The sequence below is a fragment of the Pleurodeles waltl genome, chromosome 1_2 (genome assembly GCF_031143425.1).
Source record: "Pleurodeles waltl isolate 20211129_DDA chromosome 1_2, aPleWal1.hap1.20221129, whole genome shotgun sequence".
Lineage (NCBI taxonomy): Eukaryota > Metazoa > Chordata > Amphibia > Caudata > Salamandridae > Pleurodeles > Pleurodeles waltl.
This window is the reverse complement of record NC_090437.1, coordinates 38,531,194-38,549,000: the sequence shown is the minus strand read 5'-3', so window position 1 is coordinate 38,549,000 and position 17,807 is coordinate 38,531,194. Positions and strand designations below refer to the sequence as shown.

The 17,807-nt window shown below is 47.3% G+C and overlaps 1 protein-coding gene across 3 annotated transcripts in view; it reads left to right on the top strand.

Annotated features, from left to right (window-relative positions):
- CENPC (centromere protein C) overlaps positions 1 to 17,807 on the top strand; it is a 904,489-nt gene that overhangs the window by 117,474 nt on the left and 769,208 nt on the right. For all 3 annotated transcript variants that reach the window (XM_069235766.1, XM_069235758.1, XM_069235777.1), the window contains exon 5: positions 17,362 to 17,464. In XM_069235766.1, coding sequence (XP_069091867.1) covers positions 17,362 to 17,464 — 103 coding nt within the window. The remainder of the gene's footprint in view (positions 1 to 17,361; positions 17,465 to 17,807) is intronic.

Below are 17,807 nucleotides of genomic sequence, written 5' to 3'. Positions count from 1 at the left end.
CCAAGCGTAGAGTTGTGGCATGTTGGGGACGGGCCGATCTCCTCGTGCTTCTGAGTGGCTGTGCGATGCTGCGTTCTGTCAGGAACAACTGATGACTTATTGGGAGCTGATGCCAGAGGGCTCTAGACCTAGAGACATTTGGGCGCTGCTGCGCTCCTTTTTGGAGACCACTTACTAAGAAATGGGTGTTCATTCCGTTTGCTCATGCATCTGGGAATTAGCTTGAGTTGCTGATCCTGTGTGATGTTGCTGTTTGTGGTGATTGGATGCTGTGCTGCCTATGCCCCTGCCTGCTTTCTCTCTCTGTTTTTGCTAGTTTTAGTTCTGTTTTTCTCCCTTCGGACGTCCGCATTTACTGTTAGCGGTTGGACTTGCGCCCCAAGGCCTAATATTCTGGAACTATGGACGTTTCTGATGTTCTTGAATTGAGAGGGAGACTCTCCTCTGCATACCTTCCTTCTGTGAACTGTTGGAGTGGCTTCGGGGTTGCACGCTGTGGGACTATGTCTGTGTTTTATTGTATTGCCTGAAGGGTTTCTTGTATGTTCATTCAAAACTGAATAAATAAATATATTAAAAAATGTGGAAGGTGAAGACATTCATTTGCAAAGCTCTTTACCCTGTCTCCTTCCACCCAGAATGTATTGATTGCCTGAAATGTCCTGTGAGTCAACATGCAGTTTCTGCTATCTTTAATGTTTCTATAGTGCATATGAGAGAAAGTAAAAGGACTTTGCATGAATTGTGAAATGTCTTGTCAGATGACAATTCCATTGGTCCCTTCATAGTACTGTGCGGTTCTTCAACCTGGCTCCCCACACCCCAACTTGTGATGTAACAAACAACTGAGATGTTTTGCATTTGCAGGAGGATTGTGCAATGGGATAAGTCATTAGCCAGACGCTAAAATTTAAAAAGTTTTACCACTGTTACAAAGTAGTTGTTTCGGAGGGAACAATCTTTCAGTCACCAATTTCCTCCGGTTGTGTCTCTTGAGTGGGTCATTGTTGGAAATGGCCCTTTTTGCAGGGTCATCCCCGGTCTTTTTGCCTCCTTCCTCCTATTTGTTCCGACCTTTTTTTGTTGGCTTTAGGACTCCGGGCACTTTACCACTACTAACTAGTGCTAAAGTGCATATGCTCTCTGTGTAAAGTGTACTGTTGATTCGTTTATCCATGATTAGCATTTTTGATTTACTGCTAAGTCCCTAGTAAAGTGCACTAGAGGTGCCCAGGGCCTGTAAATCAAATGCTGCTAGTGGGCCTGCAGCACTGGTTGTGCCACCCACATTAGTAGCCCTGTAAACATGGCTCAGACCTGCCACTGCAGTGTCTGTGTGTGCAGTTTTAAACTGCCAATTCAACTTGTCAAGTGTACCCACTTGCCAGGCCTAAACCTTCCCTTTTACTACATGTAAGGCACCCCTAATGTATGCCCTAGGTAGCCCCATGGGCAGGGTGCAGTGTATGTTAAGGGTAGGACATATACTAGCGTGTTTTATATGTCCTAACAGTGAAATACTGCCAAATTCGTATTTCACTGTGTAAGGCATATCTCTCTCATAGGTTAACATGGGGACTGCCTTTAAATATCCTTAAAGTGTCGATTCCCTTTGAGAGCAGATAATAATGTGGAGTTTAGGGTCTCTGAACTCACAATTTAAAAATACATTTTTTAGTGAAGTTGTTTTTTTAAATTGTCTGTTTGAAAATGCCACTTTTAGATAGGCATTTTCTTGCTTATACCATTCTGTGACTCTGCCTGTTTGTGGATTGTCTGTCTGGGCCAGTTTGACAGTTGGGCTGTTTTGCACCTCTCTAGACAGTGACACAAAAGGATGCAGGGTTGTAGCCTGCATATCCTGATGAGCCATCTAAGCTAGAGAGGAGGGAGGAGTGATCGTTCACACCTGAAAGGATTGTGCCTACCCTCACACAATGCAGTCTCCGACCCCCTGGTGTGACAAGGAAGGATCTTGCAAACACTTGAGACTTTGCTTTGAAGTTTGCCAACTTCAAGGGCAGAACTAGGTATAAGAAGAAGACCCAAAACCCCAGACTTTTAGAATCTTTCTGGAACCAAGAGGAACCTCTGCCCAGGAGAAGAGCTGAAGAACTGAGGGAGGATTACGGTCCCTTTGTTGTGTTGCTTTACTAGACTGGCCTGCAGTTGCTGCTTCTGCCTGAAGAGTGCAAAGGGTGAACTTTGACGTGTGTCCTGCTTGAGAAAATTCTCCAAGGGCTTGGAGTAGAGTTTGCCTCATATTGGAAGTCTCAGGGACACCAAAGAAGTTTTCCTCGACCTGCAGCACTGGTAACTGTGTGTTTTGTGCTGTTCAAGAGAAGAAACCACTGCAACGCCTCCAACGACGCCGCTGGCCTGCACCGTGACCTGCCGACGCCACACAGAGTCATATTGCCCCACTTCGCACCGTGACCCTGGTCTCCCCGATGCTGTCATCGGGCGACTTCACCGAGCTGCTGCTCGCACCGCAACCTGTGGGCCCGCACCCCGGAATCGCCTGCTCACACCGCAGCCTGGGTATCCCCGACAACGACGCTCCTGCTGACACCGGCGCCGCTGCCTGCACCGTGGCCTGTGGACACTGCTTGCGAGGTACACAAAGCACCGTACTGCCTTGCACCGCAGCCCCGGTCCACCGACGCCAGCACCATCGACTCCTGAGTCATCACCAGGCATCCTGCCTGCACTGTGGCCCGTGGACACCGCTCGTGAGGGTCACGAAGCACCATCCCATCCCGCACCGCTGGCTTGAGCCTTCCTCTACAGCGTTTCAGCAACAACGACGCTGCTGCCTGCACGGTGACCTGTGGACATCGCACCGCCCCACTTCACACCGCAGCCCTGATTGCACTGATGCCGCTGGATGCCGTTGGATGCCGTCACCGAGCCGCTGCCTGCACCTTGACCTGTGGCACTGCACTTTGCATCGTCCCACTTCGCACTGCAGCCCCAATGCCATCCACGCCAGCGCACCGGACTTCATCAGCCTGGAGTTCAATCTGCAACAGGTGTGACCTCAAGGGCCTGACGACTTCTGCACCGACTCCGGAACCGACACCGCAACGTCAGCGACACCGCTCTCCGGAGCTCACTGTGAGGATCACGACCTGAACTGTTGGTTTTGCTGATCACGACGCCGTGATAGCCCCAGGTGGAGCTATCGACTTCAAGGAACTGCATTTTTAAGTAAATCTTGCAGAATTCATATTTTTATTACTGTATGTTGGTTTTTTGTTGTATTTGTTCTTGTTTTATATAGGTAAATATTGGCTATTTTTGTAAAACTGGTGTGGTGTCCTTTTGTAGTCTTTTCACTTATTAATGTGTGTTATGTGCAGATGCTTTACACATTGCTTCTGAGATAAGCCTGACTGCTCGTGCCAAGCTACCAAGGGGGTGAATAGGGGTTACTGAGCGAGTATCTCCCTTATCCTGACTAGAGTGAGGGTCTCTACTTGGACAGGGTGCAAACCGACTGCCAACTAGAGACCCCATTTCTAACAGTCTTCCAATCCAATATGCTTACATGTGATTGCTGCATCAGTCCTAGCTCGGATCCAAAAATGACACTTGGATTACCTGCTTTGTTGTTGTCTAACCACCAGTGCATTGTTACCAAAGACCTATGGTCTAGGGGAGTCTCTCAATAAAGGACAAATTGTTCACCATTGAAAATGGAATAAACACGTTTGAAAGATCACTTAGATGGAAGAAGACAGGAGTCCTTTATTTGGGGCAGGATCCCTGACGGTCACAGTTATCCAGTTCACTGTGAAGAAAAGCTCATCCATCAGACACTGGAGTACGTCTTATAAGAGCTTGAAAAGGCATATCTTGTTATCTGCTAGAAAGTTGAGGTGCTCCGTCTCCTGTCAGTGTATATAGGCCCACTTTACAAGGTTCACCAGAATTCCCAGACAATTCAGAAGATTGTTTACTTAGGTGTTTCAAAAGAATGACATGACAGTAGACCATGTATACATCAAGACTATTGCCAGAAGTATAAATATGATAACATGCAGCATGGAGAAGTCTTGTGAAGCACATAGAGTGGAAACAAGGCCACATAGAAGGCAGTAGTTTTGCTACATCCTGCCTTTATCAGGAATTTTCCATGGTTCTGGTGAGGTGGGTAAGTGGTATTTAAAAAATATGCATCTTTTAGGTCCAAGTGGACCAATAAATTGAATAGCAGTGAACAGAGTCAATGTTTCATCGTTTGGATGTATATAGAAAAAGGTGCATTCCTACTATTTGTTTCCAAAATACCGACTTGCTAGCCTATTGTATAAAATGGCAAAAAAATAACCACTATTACATTTAGAACCTTAGTTCGGTTGTCTCTTACTTCATTGAAGAGTATAGTCAATATGTATTTCATGTCTTTTACAAAAGAAACAGGGTAATAATTTAGATCAAGTGATCTGTCAATCCCCAAACGAATAAAGCTGTGAGAACCTCTACCAATGTAAGTAGAATGAATGAAAGAACGTGAATGAATATTGCAAAGATGACTACGTTTATAAAATTGCATTTAGGGATCAAAACAGTTGTGCCCCACCAACGATTGTTTTTCAAGAAGGGCATTGTTGATCAGCAGCCCAATATTCGAAACACTCATATGGGGGAGTTCAGTATAGTCACTATGGAATACTTCTGAAGCTCACTTTTAATATTTTGACTCAATGGTGAAACCTTTAGGGGCCATTCCTTGATTTCTAAAGGTTTTATTGCCATGGAGATTTTTACTCAGTTACCCTTAACAGTCCCTTGATATGGAAGGAAAGTCTTTTGGGACTAAACACTTATGGCCGTATCCTTATTTTTTTCAACTTTTTGTTTAAACAAAGCTCAGCGTACATCAGACATACATTTACCATTGCAGACTGACACGGGACAGCAATAATAGTTGCATTAATTGTCAAGTGTTGCAAAGTACTACAGCTATTCAACTTTGGTGCTTTTACGGCCCAACTGCAGAGGTCTTGGAGCACAACATGCACAGTATGACTCCCTTTGGCACAGTGAATATGCTTAATTATGCCCCATCAATCATGCCCCTTCTAGTAGCACACCAGGGTTCCCAGATTTTTTCCCCCCACTTTTTGGGGCATCCCAGACTCTGGTACACCACTTTTTCCACCCTTTGACACCAATCTAGGTAGGATTACCACTGCTCCAAAGTCAGAGGAGTGGGTTTACCCCAGTTTCTTGTTGTATTGCGTTTGGCAACCTCGAATGCCGACACTGCCCAAATCATGGAAAATGTTGATATTGGTTCCTCCCTTGTTATCTGGAGCAAGATCCACCTGTAGGATACGGGGATTGTGATTCTGAGGGTCTGAGATATTCTCCTGGTGTTTTCTGTCCAGTGGGTCTGGATCAATGGGCACGCCTGTAGAGTATGAATAATGGTTTCCTCCTGCCTGCAAACACTGAGACAGAAAGGTATATCTACTTTGTGAATCTTGTACAAAAGTGACCAGGAGTAGTAGGATCTGTGTAGGAGTCTTAATTGTATCAGGAGAAATCTTACCTGAATAGCTATCTCCTTTGGGCTTTGCAGCGCCAATGTCCTCAGCGAGTCTGGGACATTGTTTATGAGTTTTCTGTAAACCACTGAGATGGACTTATCTGGTATGGGTTCTGTAAGTAATCTGCCCTCCGGGGAGGGTGGCGGTTGCACACCCTCTATAACATGGCATGGCCGAATTGTAGGAATTTTTATCGTTCAGTATCTGCCAGGTCGTATTCTGTAGTTGGAGATTTGAAGGGAATGAGAGCTTGGTCTCTCCAAGTGTCGCCCAGTTACTCAATGCCAATTAATTCCCATTTTGACCCCCCCCCCCCCCCCCCCCTTTTAAGGCTGCCCACCTCCCGCAGTAGACTGCTGTCCACAGGGGCATCATTTATATTAGTGTTTTGTGCAATCCCAGGGCTGTGTTGGCCTCCCTCCAGGACCTCACCTCTATGGCCAGTGCGGAAATCACAGGGGAGAAGGGACAGCCCTGCCTCATGCCCCTGTGAAGGACGAATGCACGAGAAATCGTGCCATTCACTTGGACCCGCACCAATGGAGATAGCTAGAGAAGTCTTACCCAACTGCAACATTTTGGTCCAAAGCCTAGCTTAATCACTGTTGCAAAAATGTAGGGCCATTTTGACATCTGGACTGCCTCCTCAGTCTCAGGGTTATCTGTCCTGTATAACGCCCCATAGAGTGGCAGGAGGTTGAGTCTTATTCCTCTGTGGGGCATGAAGCCCGCCTGGTCAGGGTGGACTACGGACGTTATGAAAGTGCTGAGCCTATTTGCTAGAGCTTTCGCCAGGGACTTCTGCTCCACACTTAGCAGGGAGATTGACCTATAAGAACTGCAATTTTTTGGTGATTTTCACGCCTTATGAATGATGATAATGGTGGCCATGCGCTGATCTTGCAGGGGATACCTTCTTGTAGCGCTGCTTGGAACATGGGCAGTATAGGGGGAGCCACTTTATCAACTATTCCCTTATATAGTTTGATCGGCAGTCTGTTGGGACCCAGAGCTTTCCCCGACGGCAGGTCACGTATGACAAGTGTTATCTCCGCCACCGTGAGATCTGCTTTCAGGGCTGCCCTCGATTCACTTTGTCTCGGACAGAGGCTAATGTCTTGAAAAAAGGCCGCACAGTAATTGTTTGTCATTGAGGTGGTGGATTGATACAGGTCCTCATAGTAATTGGCAAACACATTTGCTATGCTTTGGCTATCTCCCTGGGGTCTACCTGCTCTGTCCTGTATCTCCAGAACACAGGAGCGTTCTCTATCTGTTTTTTTCCTACCACACTAAGAGCTTGTTCACCTTATTGGCGACATTATAGAGATGACGTTGCACGGCAAGGGTGGAGCTGCAGGCTGCTTTTTCTGCTAGGTCCTGGAGATCACTCTGCCTAAGACGCAGTTGGTGGCAGAGTTTGCTTGTGTTTTCCATTAGTACCTTAAATTTTATTCTCTCCATATCCTGCTCGATTTCCTTACATTGAAGGGACGTTTGCTTCTTCTTACCTCCTATGAGGGATTGGGCTTGACCCCTTAAGACGGCCTTGAAGGCCTCCCACAGAGTACTTGAGGAGGCAACTGCACCTGTGTTTTTTTTCTTGGAAGTAGACCTCAGGCCCAGTCCTCAGTGCGTCTTTAATACATGGGTCTTGGAGGTACCAAGTGCTAACCTTTGGGGATAATGTTGTGATGTGTACGGTATTCTGGAGACTAATCTCCAATGGAGCGTGGTCCAACACTCATTTGGGTCTAATGTGCGCCTCCCGGAATTTGGCTATGTGGATACTTTGTGTAAATAGGTGATAAATTTGCTAGAAGCTCTTCTGTGGGGCGGAGAAATATGTGTACCACAAACTGTTTGGGTTATGTATACGCCATCTATTTGCCAGTCCCCGGGCATCCACAAAGGAACGCAGTAAGTGGCACTTCCTACCCACAGAGGTCCTGGAAAGCCCATCAACACCGGCTCTATTACTGCATTGGTGTCACCCCTATGATTAGAGTTCCCTGTGGCATCTCCAGCAGGCAGGTACTTATTTAAGGAATGGTTTGTGCTTGGAGATGGGGAGGAATATATAGAGAGACCTCATTTAGGACCGTTCCATCCCAAAGGCCGGACAGTGTGACAAATCTGCCCATTGGGTCATGCCAACTGTGTTGCGGAATCAAAGGAGTTGACATCTTGACTAAGGTTCCCACCCCGTGAGTCAGAGATGTAGCCTGCATGGACTAGGAGTTTAAAGCCAAGCCGGTCAAGCGGTTTGTACGTTGTGCCCTGGAGATGGCTCCTGGAGGAGCATCAGGTTTGGAGAGTGCTTGCAGATATACTGGGGAACTAATGTGCACTTTCTTGTATTGCCCAAACCATTCACGTTCCCTAACCATATGAGCAGGCTGCATTGTGTAGTCCGTGTCTGTGACAGGGAATATTATGGGGGGAAAGGTAGCATTTATATGCTGTTCCATGTACATGTGGCTTTGCCCTTGATAACTTGCCGTACAGTGTCCTACTACTGTGATAGGATTGCCACCTGAGCAACAGTTGTAACAGTCTAACTTATCTTGAAACATAAACTTAAACACTACTAGTTTCCCACAAACACCACCCACCCTGCTGCCCCGTGCATCATAAACCACCCCTCCCTCCCAGTTTGCCGACAGCCTGTCACCCAAAAAATCTCAAACGTATGTGGGTATGGCAAAGCCGTCAAGCCAAAGCATTCAGTATAGGTGATACTTTATCTGAAATCCCCATCTACGGTAGTTGCTATTAATATCCTGCCATTTTGGGGGACTCCTCGCCCCATTTGGCTGACATGGTATCCATTTGTAAGGAGATCTGTACTTGGGTCACTGGCAGACTGTCTCTACACTTTAGTTAGTTGCTGTCATCCAGGGCCTGCCTTTTGTTCCTTTCCAACAGAGGATCTTTTGCATGCTATTGTGTCCCTTTTTTCCCCTTTTGCACATGCCATTCCTCAAGCCAGTCCCATGCTGTGAAGAACCACCCCATGACACTAAGCTTTGCTGGGTAGCGCATCATATATTTTGTGATCCTTATCTCTCAGTACTCTTTTAACTTCCTCGAAGCACCTTCACTGTTTCTGTACCTGTAAGGTGAAGTCAGGGAAGAACCAGATTGTAGCACTCTCCGTGCAGAGGTCTCCCTGTGTGCGAGCTGCCTGCAGGATTACGCCCTGTCCCCTATAGTTAAATATCCTTGCAATTATTGTTCTTGTGGAGCCCAAGAATAAAGAATTTAGAGAGTCTTTTTGATGGAGAGTCTTAAGTACCATGTCTTACACACATATGTTGACGCTAGAACCTTCAGTTCCCTCAGGAACTCACACTATGCAGATGTTGTTCCTCCGGTTCTCCCTTCCTAATCTTCAAGTCGAACTGTAATGACCATGTTCTTTTTTGTTAGGGCTTGGACCTGTGGCTTCTGGCATTTGGTGACTCTCTGTATCCTTACAGAGGTTAGCCCTTATGAAGGGTAACTTCCACTGTTACAGTGTCTACCTTTGGCTCCGGTGTATCCTGGACATCCTGAATTATGGTCATTATGTCATGCAGGGAAGGTTCCATTGTTTGCAGGGGCCAGGCTGGCCGTGCCCCGGTGTGGCTGGGTTCTGCATTTCTTTGACCATGGGCACAGATACTGCGTACTTGTCCAAATCGTTTGTTTGTGTGGGATGGGGGCTATGGATTCTGACCATGTCCACAGAGATGGAGAATGGAGCTGGTGGAGTAGTGTCTCTTCACTGCGAGTAAGGAGATCCCTTGGGTCAGTGAAGGGAAAGCAGCAATTACAGTCACTGGGCCCTGTGACAGTCGAGTAGTGTTAAAACAGGATAGAGGTGTCCTGTGGAGCTCAATCCTCCCTTAGTCTTTAGTGTGTGGGGAAAATTAGAGTTTCAAATACTTTCAGGGAGGGCGCAGATTCCCCCTAAATCTTTGGTCGCTGAGGCAATAATTTCGCCCAGCTCCCCCACTCATTCCAGCATCTGTGAAAAAGGGGGGCAGTGGGTTTTGACTCAACAATAGATAATGGGGGGAGGGGGAGTGTCCTTGCTGCTCTTAATCTCGCCACTTGTCTTGGTCGCCGCTCACCTGCCAAACAGGCGTGGTGTAGGCTGCTCACACCTGGGCCGCATTAGCCTCCCTGAGGTCCCCACACACCTCCTGGCGGCCATGAAGGGACTTGGTGCATGCGCAGGTAAAAAGAGGGCCTCCCAGAGGGTTCTCACAGTAGGTCGATATTACCTTGAAAGGGCTGATGGGAGGAGAGGTCTGCGCCCCTCCTACGCGTGTTGTCTCTCTGGGCCGCTCTCCTCCCATCTCTGGACACAGGTGGCTCAGGCTGCTCTCTTGGACTGCGGTGATTCCCCCGGAGACCTTGAACGCCGCTCAGCAACAGGCATGTCTCCTGGGATGGGAGCAGGTAAGTGGGGGGCATGGGATATTCGACGTGAGGCGGACCCCTTGTCCCAAGACCCTTAATGATGCTCGATCCGCTAGAGGGAGCACAAGAGGGTCCGGCCCGTGGCTGAGTGTCTTGAAAGAACTGCTGCTGCACGGCCCACTCCACTAGTAGACAACCAGTGGTGCAGGTGTGCCTGCAAAATGTCTGGGGCACCCGGCTCGCCTCCCAGTATGCAGATTCTTGCCCCGGGCAGCCGAGGGTCCCAAAGCTGATCTTGTTACCAAGCTCCCGGCCACCAGTCCCCTTCAGCCATGTTCCTTTTCACTGCTTATACACTTCCTGGAATATTGGTAGTTTTGCTGCCCTGCTGTGGAGCTGGTGAGCATTGATGGTTCAGCGGGGTGACAAGCAGGTCTTGGGTGGTGTGCCAACCCGCACAGCAAGATTGCAGAACAGATGGCTGGGGATTAACCTGGTGACTGCAGCAGAGCCGCACTAGTGTGCGGCCATCTTTGGCGCTGGCTGGTCATGCCCCCCAATGACAGTATCTTGAACCTTCTCTGATTTGGGGTTATAATTAGTGCAAATGGGATTGCGTTACTCAGGGAGTATTATGAGGTAATGGCCATCAGGACTGCATCCACTCGCTGGTGTTCTGACACTGCAACTGAGATTTCACCTCTAATAAAATTGCACATGCAGAATCCTGATTTGTTAAAACTAGCCTTGGTCCTTGGGAGACTGCCAAAGGGTAAGAGGTCGAAAAACGTCAACACAGTACATTAGGGAAACGGGACTGCTCAAAGCTGCTAAATGAAAATTTACGTGGTCATACAAAGGCCTAGGAGGTTATTGTCCACACCCTTGGTTCAGAACATTGAAAGTGTTGTTCTTCAGTGTTCCATCCTGACTTTGCAGACCCTCCCTCCGTCTCCCCTTGTGGCTTTTTCTAATAATGGACTTGTAATCAATGATGTCCTTCTTTTAAAAGCAATTGTTTCTTATGGATACTTCCTCCACTTGTGAATATTCCCCAGGTAGCAGACTGGGTCCGAAAAACTAAAAAAGCAGCACTTCTGAGTGCCAGCAAGTGGCATTGTGCGTATTTGCGCTGTTATTCCGCTCCAGAAGTTTCAAGGTGAGCTGCATTTAAGTGCTACGTACATATGCTGATGTTTCCTTTCTGTATACAACTTCAGACGCAGAGCCTGAACTTCTCTTTGGTCTTTTGAACAGATTCTTTTGAGAAATTCTACTAGCATGCAAGGGAAAATGTCACCCCCTACAATAGGGTTTAAACCATGTAGGGACTGTCACAAACAGATGTCTGTGAAGGACCCTCACAAAGTCGGTTTTTGGTGCCTGGGTCAGATCACAAATACAGGTGTGTCAACTGCACCCAAAGGAATCCTTTGGCCATACTGGACAGTGAGGCCAAAGTCAGAAAGATTCCACGCTGCTACCTGTCATAGTCAAAAGGAAGGTCTCTTTCCCAAAGTCGTTCCCATGGCAGATAATCATTGCATTAAAAGTCTTTGCGAAAATCTAAGAAAAAGAAGACAAAGTAGAATCATTCCCTTGATTTCACACTCAAGCTCTATAGAGGGGTTGAGGGTGTCCGCATGTGTCCCGCTTCTGTTCTCCACCAGAGCAGATTCAGTTTGGTCCCAAAGCAGCCTGAATTTCCAGGTCAGTCGGCGACATTGCAGAAGTTAGAGCTCTTCAGAGAGGTTTTATTAACTCGACCTGTGGCATGCCCTCAGACCCCAAGGATTTGAAGGGGCCTCCAGTTGGACTTCAGCCATCTGCACCCCTTGGGCCGTACCAGATTCAGCACTGGCTCTGGTTCCCACTTTGAACTGAATTCACCTTGACTTAAGTCACGCCTGGCACTGACTGGCGCACTGCCACACTGCATGCTTTCAGACTCTGATACTTGTCCTTATCACATGGTAGGGCCCAGTCCTTAGGCAGACTTTTTGGCACAGAGTAAGACGATAAGAACTGGGTTGACTGTGTTCCACAGTATGATAAAGAAAACTGGTATGAAGAACTTCAAGATGCCAATGGGCTAAACACTTTGCCAGATACTGGCCTTGTCCTTGTCCCCACCACTCCCCAGTGTCTTGCAGCACCTCTTTCGCTGTCATAATGTGAAGGGAACATCAGTTCTGGACTTACAACTCCCAACCATGGAAGCTAAGACTAATTTCCTGATGAAAGTATTGTAACCTGGTCAGGCTTTCATAAAGCCACTATTGACATTTAATTAGCCCTTTGACACTAGCCTTGTTCAGGTCTGTCTGTTAATGGATAGGTTGATCATTGCCATCGTTCTGCATCTGGCGACTTGTCTAATCTTACTCAACACCCAATATCAGAGAATCTGGTGGTACAGGTGCCCACCATCAAAGGTATTACAAATGCTTTTCTGACTTATCTGCCTGATTGTGAATTGAAATGTTTGGTAAGAGGATTTTCTCATTCACACGCCTGTCCCTGAGATCTGTGAATGATATCTGCCTATTAGGCTGCTGTCCTCATGCTCTGTGGAACTCTGTCGTACATCAAAAACAAGGAGATGGATGGAATGCTTGAATTAATTTCAGCCACTGGCTGTCACTCTGAACCACATTCCAAACCACCTATTTATTTCACCATGCCACCTCAGTTCGTACCCAGCCAAATGCAAATCAGTCTTGACCCTGGTCCAATCAGAATAGTCCAGCCTGAACTGCCAAGGCAGGTAGTCGCTAAACTAGCACAAGCAACCCAGGACTCTTTGAGAACTTGTGGCTCAAGTTTTACTGTCTGTTGACCTTTGAGCGTCCTTTTCTCTAGCTACGCAGAATGGGCATGATGTGGTGAAATTTGTCATCTGTTCTGTACTGGACACCACAGGCTGTTGAAGATGTGCAGTGAGTACTATTGTGGCTTTTTTATGCTATGCCTGAATGAGTTCTACTGGCTTATCTTTAATGGCTTTGCTGTTTGACTGCTCTCATCTGGTTTGTGTCAAATTGGGCTCATCCTTGAAATTGTTCAAGGAGAGCCACAAAGTGTTCCCAGGAGACAATTTCACCAGCGGTTTTGTCCTCCCCATGCCTATGTGGGTGTCGGACTCCTTCATCCCAGCAGGTCTTTTAGCCTTTTCATGTCAGAATCTTCCACTCTCAGCGAGGAAGAGGACAGTACGGACAACATGCAGCTCAGTCTTGTGGCCCTTTTGCTCCCACCAACAGCTTTAGTGTGTTTGTGCCAGAACACAGCCACCCGGTTGGAGACAGAATCCCTTATTTCCTCCAGGGTTGAGAGACCTTCACTTCAAACAAGTGGCTGTGCCTTCCCGTTTCTTTCTACCCTGCCAAATGTTCCACCTCCTTTAGGGTGGCAAATGGAGGCCTATGTATCCGTTTTGCAGCAGGAAGTGCTGGCCCTATTGTCTAATGGCGTCAGAGTGTCCCTGCCTCAGAAGTTAGAACTAGGTGTTACTCCTGGTAATTCTTTGTGGTGAGGAAGGACGGAGGCCATCGTCCTGTTTAGATCTTCAACCTCCAAATGCCTTTCTGAAAAAGGACAAATTCAAGATGCTCACTGCAGCACAGGTCCTGTCTGTGTTGGACTCTGGGGACTGGGTGGTGTTTTTTTTACCTGCAGGATACTTATTTTGTTATCCCAATCATGCAGACACTCGAGCTCTACCTGCGTTTCATGGAGGAGCAGGAGCATTTTAATTTAGCAGTGTTCCTTTTTGGGATTACCAGCGCCCCTCAGGTGTTACTGAAAGTGATGGTGGGGGTCGCAGCACACCTTCAGAAGATGAAAGTATCATGGCTCCCCTCCCTGTGTGCCATGCCTACAAACACTGCCTGTGGCATAGGTGAGTCACCCCTCTGGCAGGCCGTACGGCCCTAAGGCAGGTTCCCTCTACCACAGGTGAAGGCATAGCTGCATAAGTAGTATGCTGCTGCAGTATCTAAGTCCATTCTTAGACGTATGTGCAGTGAAGCCATAATGAGTACATGGGCGGGGAGTTTGTCACTACAAACTCCACAGCTCCATAATGGCTTTAGTGAATGCTAAGAAGTTTGGTATCAAACTTCTCAGCTTAATAAACCCGCATTGATGCTAGTGTTGGATTTATTGAAAAATGCACACAGAGGGCATCTTAGAGATGCCTCCTGAAAACGAACCAACTCTCTAGTGTGCGGTTGACCAGTCTCTGCCAGCCTGCCACCACTGGACAGGTTTCTGACCCCCTGAGGGGAGAGTCTTTGTGCTCTCGGAGGTCAGAAACAAAGCCTGCTCTGGGTCGAGGTGCTTCATATCTCTGTGATGCACCTCAATGGCTCCTTCCCCTTGTCATGCTGACTGACACTCCAGCCAGTGGAGAGGCCCCCCTGCAGCTTCCAGACCTTCTGCTACAAAAAGACGACTTGCCCTGCAGGCCCAGCAACGTCTACTAACACCTCAGAGGACTTCCTTCCACAGACCAAGAACTCCTGAGGACACTGGCTCTGCCCAGAAAGAAACCAACACCAAGGACGTCTTTGCCCTCCGGAACAGTGAGTCTTGACCATCCTACGCCCGATGCCTCTGGCTCAAGTTGTGGTGGCCCACTGGCCCAGTAAAGGTTACCCAGGGATTCCAGACCCGAATCCACTGTGGGCTGACCCTTCCTGGCCAGCACAACAACACCTCCAGCCTCAACTCAAAGGATCCCCCTGACCGTGACTGGCTTCGGTAAAGATTTCCCGATGTCCAAAGGCACCCCTGCATCTGCAGCTCCCAGGCTGTGGGGAACCCAACCGATGGCCTTGCAGTGTCCAGTGACATCTCAACTTACCTGCCCAGCCACTGGTCTCCTTTATCCAGCTTTCTGGACCGAGCCTGCAGAATCTTTGTGAAACTGACAATCTCTATTGCTTTACGTTGGGCGCCCAGTGATGTGTTTGCACCCTGCACCCAGCTGCCCCTGTGCCAGTGGTGGTGCATGTTTTGTGCTGCCCTATACCCTCCTTGTGGATCTCAGCCCCAGGGCCTGTGTCCTGAAACCGCAGGTACTTGCCTGCAAACTGTGCCTTTTCGATTGCCTCCAGTCTCCATTGAGTTCCATTGAACACCCAACACCAACTTTGACCTCTGCACCTGGCCTCCCCTTTACCACTGGTGGTGCAACCTTGGTGTCCCCTGTAACCTTACCCTGGGGACACCTAAAACCCCAAAGACTTGGATAGTAAGTCAAGTTCTTACCTGTAAATGGCGATTGTGTTTTTTCTCCCGTACAACTGCATTGCATTCACTGATTTTGCACTAAGTGCCATTGGAAAGTATTGCCATATGAAACGTATCTTCATTGTTGATTTTCATCAAAAGTCCTATTGATACTTGAAAGTGTTACAACCTTGAAACTATATTTATCTGCAAAAAAGAGTCCTTTGGTTCTAAAATAAAAGTAAGAAATTATCTGTTTTTTTTTTTATATAAACATTGGGCTGGAGTTAGTCATTGAGTGTGTGCCTCATTTCTTGACTATATGTGTACAACTAATGCTCAGCACTACCCTCTGACAAGCCTATCTGCTTGCCCGCACTACGGCAAAAGAGAGCATTAGTATTATCTGTTATAGTATCTGTTTTAGCCTCTGTATAGCCTCTGGGGATCCACTGGACTATGTGCACACGGTACCTTTGGTATAGTATATACAGAGCCAGCTTCTTATACTAAGGCACTTGTCTGCTACTGCCACATAATGGCGGACCTCTTAACATCATTGAGGTTCACTATCAATGTGTTCCAGTTACACTGACTCCTTCTCAGATGCACCCATTCATTGGCGGTATTTGAGAGAGACTATGATTTTGTGCCTTTCCCCAGGAGCAGAGAATCCATGACATTCAGGCCATAATCCCAGTGTCTGAGCCTTGGTTATTGATCTCAGTACAGATGACTCTGAGGCTTTTGGATTTGTGGACCTCCTGCATCTTGCTGGCCAGTCACACCAAGTGGCACGTGCGCTCTGCAGAGCGACCTCAAATATCTGTGGTCTCAACATCAGGGGAATCTGTCTGTATGTATCCAGATTTGAGAGGAGATTGCAAAATGTCTACAGTGGTGGCTACTGGATTGCAGTTGGATCAGTGACCGGTCCCTCTCCTTACCCAACCCAGCGCTGACAGTGGTCATGTATGCATCACTGCTAGGTTGGGGAGGCTGTCTGAGAGAGGTGGACAATAGAGGTCTCTGGTCACTATAGAAGACTCGACTCCACAAGTTTGTTGGAGCTGAGGGTGATGTGCATGTTGTTGAAGGCCTTGCAGTTGCTTATGGACTATACCACTGCTGTGTGGTAGTGCAGAACGCAGGATTGCATGGATTCCTGGCCCCTGTGTTGGTAGGCTGTAAGCCTTTTGATATGCCTTGATGATGAAGGTATTTCCTTGGTAGTGAACCACCTGTCAAGATCTGTAAGTGTTAGGGCAGACAAACGCAGCAGCAGGGGCTTAGAGAATCACTATTGGCATTTGCACCCAGATGTGACACATGGGATTTTCCAGCATTGGGAGAACGCTGCCTGGTGTTTTGCTACCAGTGAGAATGTGCAATGTTATAATTTATGCACATTGGAATTTCCAAAGGCTCTGTCTCCTGGAGACACCTCCCCTCCTCGAGAGGAGCACACGACTCCTGAATGCCTTCATTGCCTCTCTAGTCTGGAGTTCTGATGAGGATCATGAACAACCTGGTGAAAGCCATCCTAGTGGCACCAGATCGGGCCAGGAGAGTGTGGTACCTGTAACTCTTGGGCATGCACATCTGTCCTTTGGAAAAGCTGCAGCTTAGGGTGGGTCTTCTGTAGCAAGTGCAGGGCAGGATGCTGCACAATGTGTATCTCCATGCTTGGTGAACGAGCGGTGGCAAATGAATGCTTAATTCATTGAGGGAACAAACTTTGAAAATGTGAACAGACGTATGGGTCTGGTAGTATTTCTAGAAGGCCTGCATAGAAGTTGATTAAATTTCTGTTGCTATACATCGTTGTGTATGACTTCCGAGGATCCATTGCTGGGTAGGAAGGTTCCTGAGTGTATCCAATGCTGTTATTCTCGTTGGCCATAGAATTCCTACTCTGGGAATCCCTCCATTGCATTGATTTGATACTTAGCTAATAATTTTGCTGAAGGGGCACAGAGATGGTTGATTTGAGTTGTTTTTACAGAATATTGACCTAGGCGGTGCGCAGGATTGAAGCAGTCGAAGTGCTAGAATTGCATGTGGCTTGCTTGTGATAACAAGTGTGTTACTCAACCAATGACATTTTGTGACATCCTTCTCATGCCCACTCTTCTTATCTCCCCACATTTTTAATCAGGAGTTGGAGGCGTCTCCACGTTTGGCTGGTTTTTTGACGATACCGATAAGGGAATCACTAGGCAAGTCATCTAACCGAAACATCCAGGCAATCTGCAGGCCAGGTTGGTATTTCTTTGTTTACTACAGGGTTTTAATGTACTCGTAGGAAAATTAATTTATCTTTGCTTTATGAGAGTGCTATTTTATACTGCATGCATGAAAAGTGAAATAAACCCCAAAATGTTTTACTATATATTGCTAAATGTTCTCTAATTGATAGCTACTGATATTAGTGATGTGCCTGAAAGGGTTGTTTTAACAATGCTTTTTCATGTAGGATGCCTATGTTTCTCTAATTGGATGCAGAAATGTTACTTCCCTAGCCGTCTCATTATATAACAATTACAAATGAAAAGCACATCAATGAAATCTGCAGATATAGAGCACAGTAATATACAATACTGT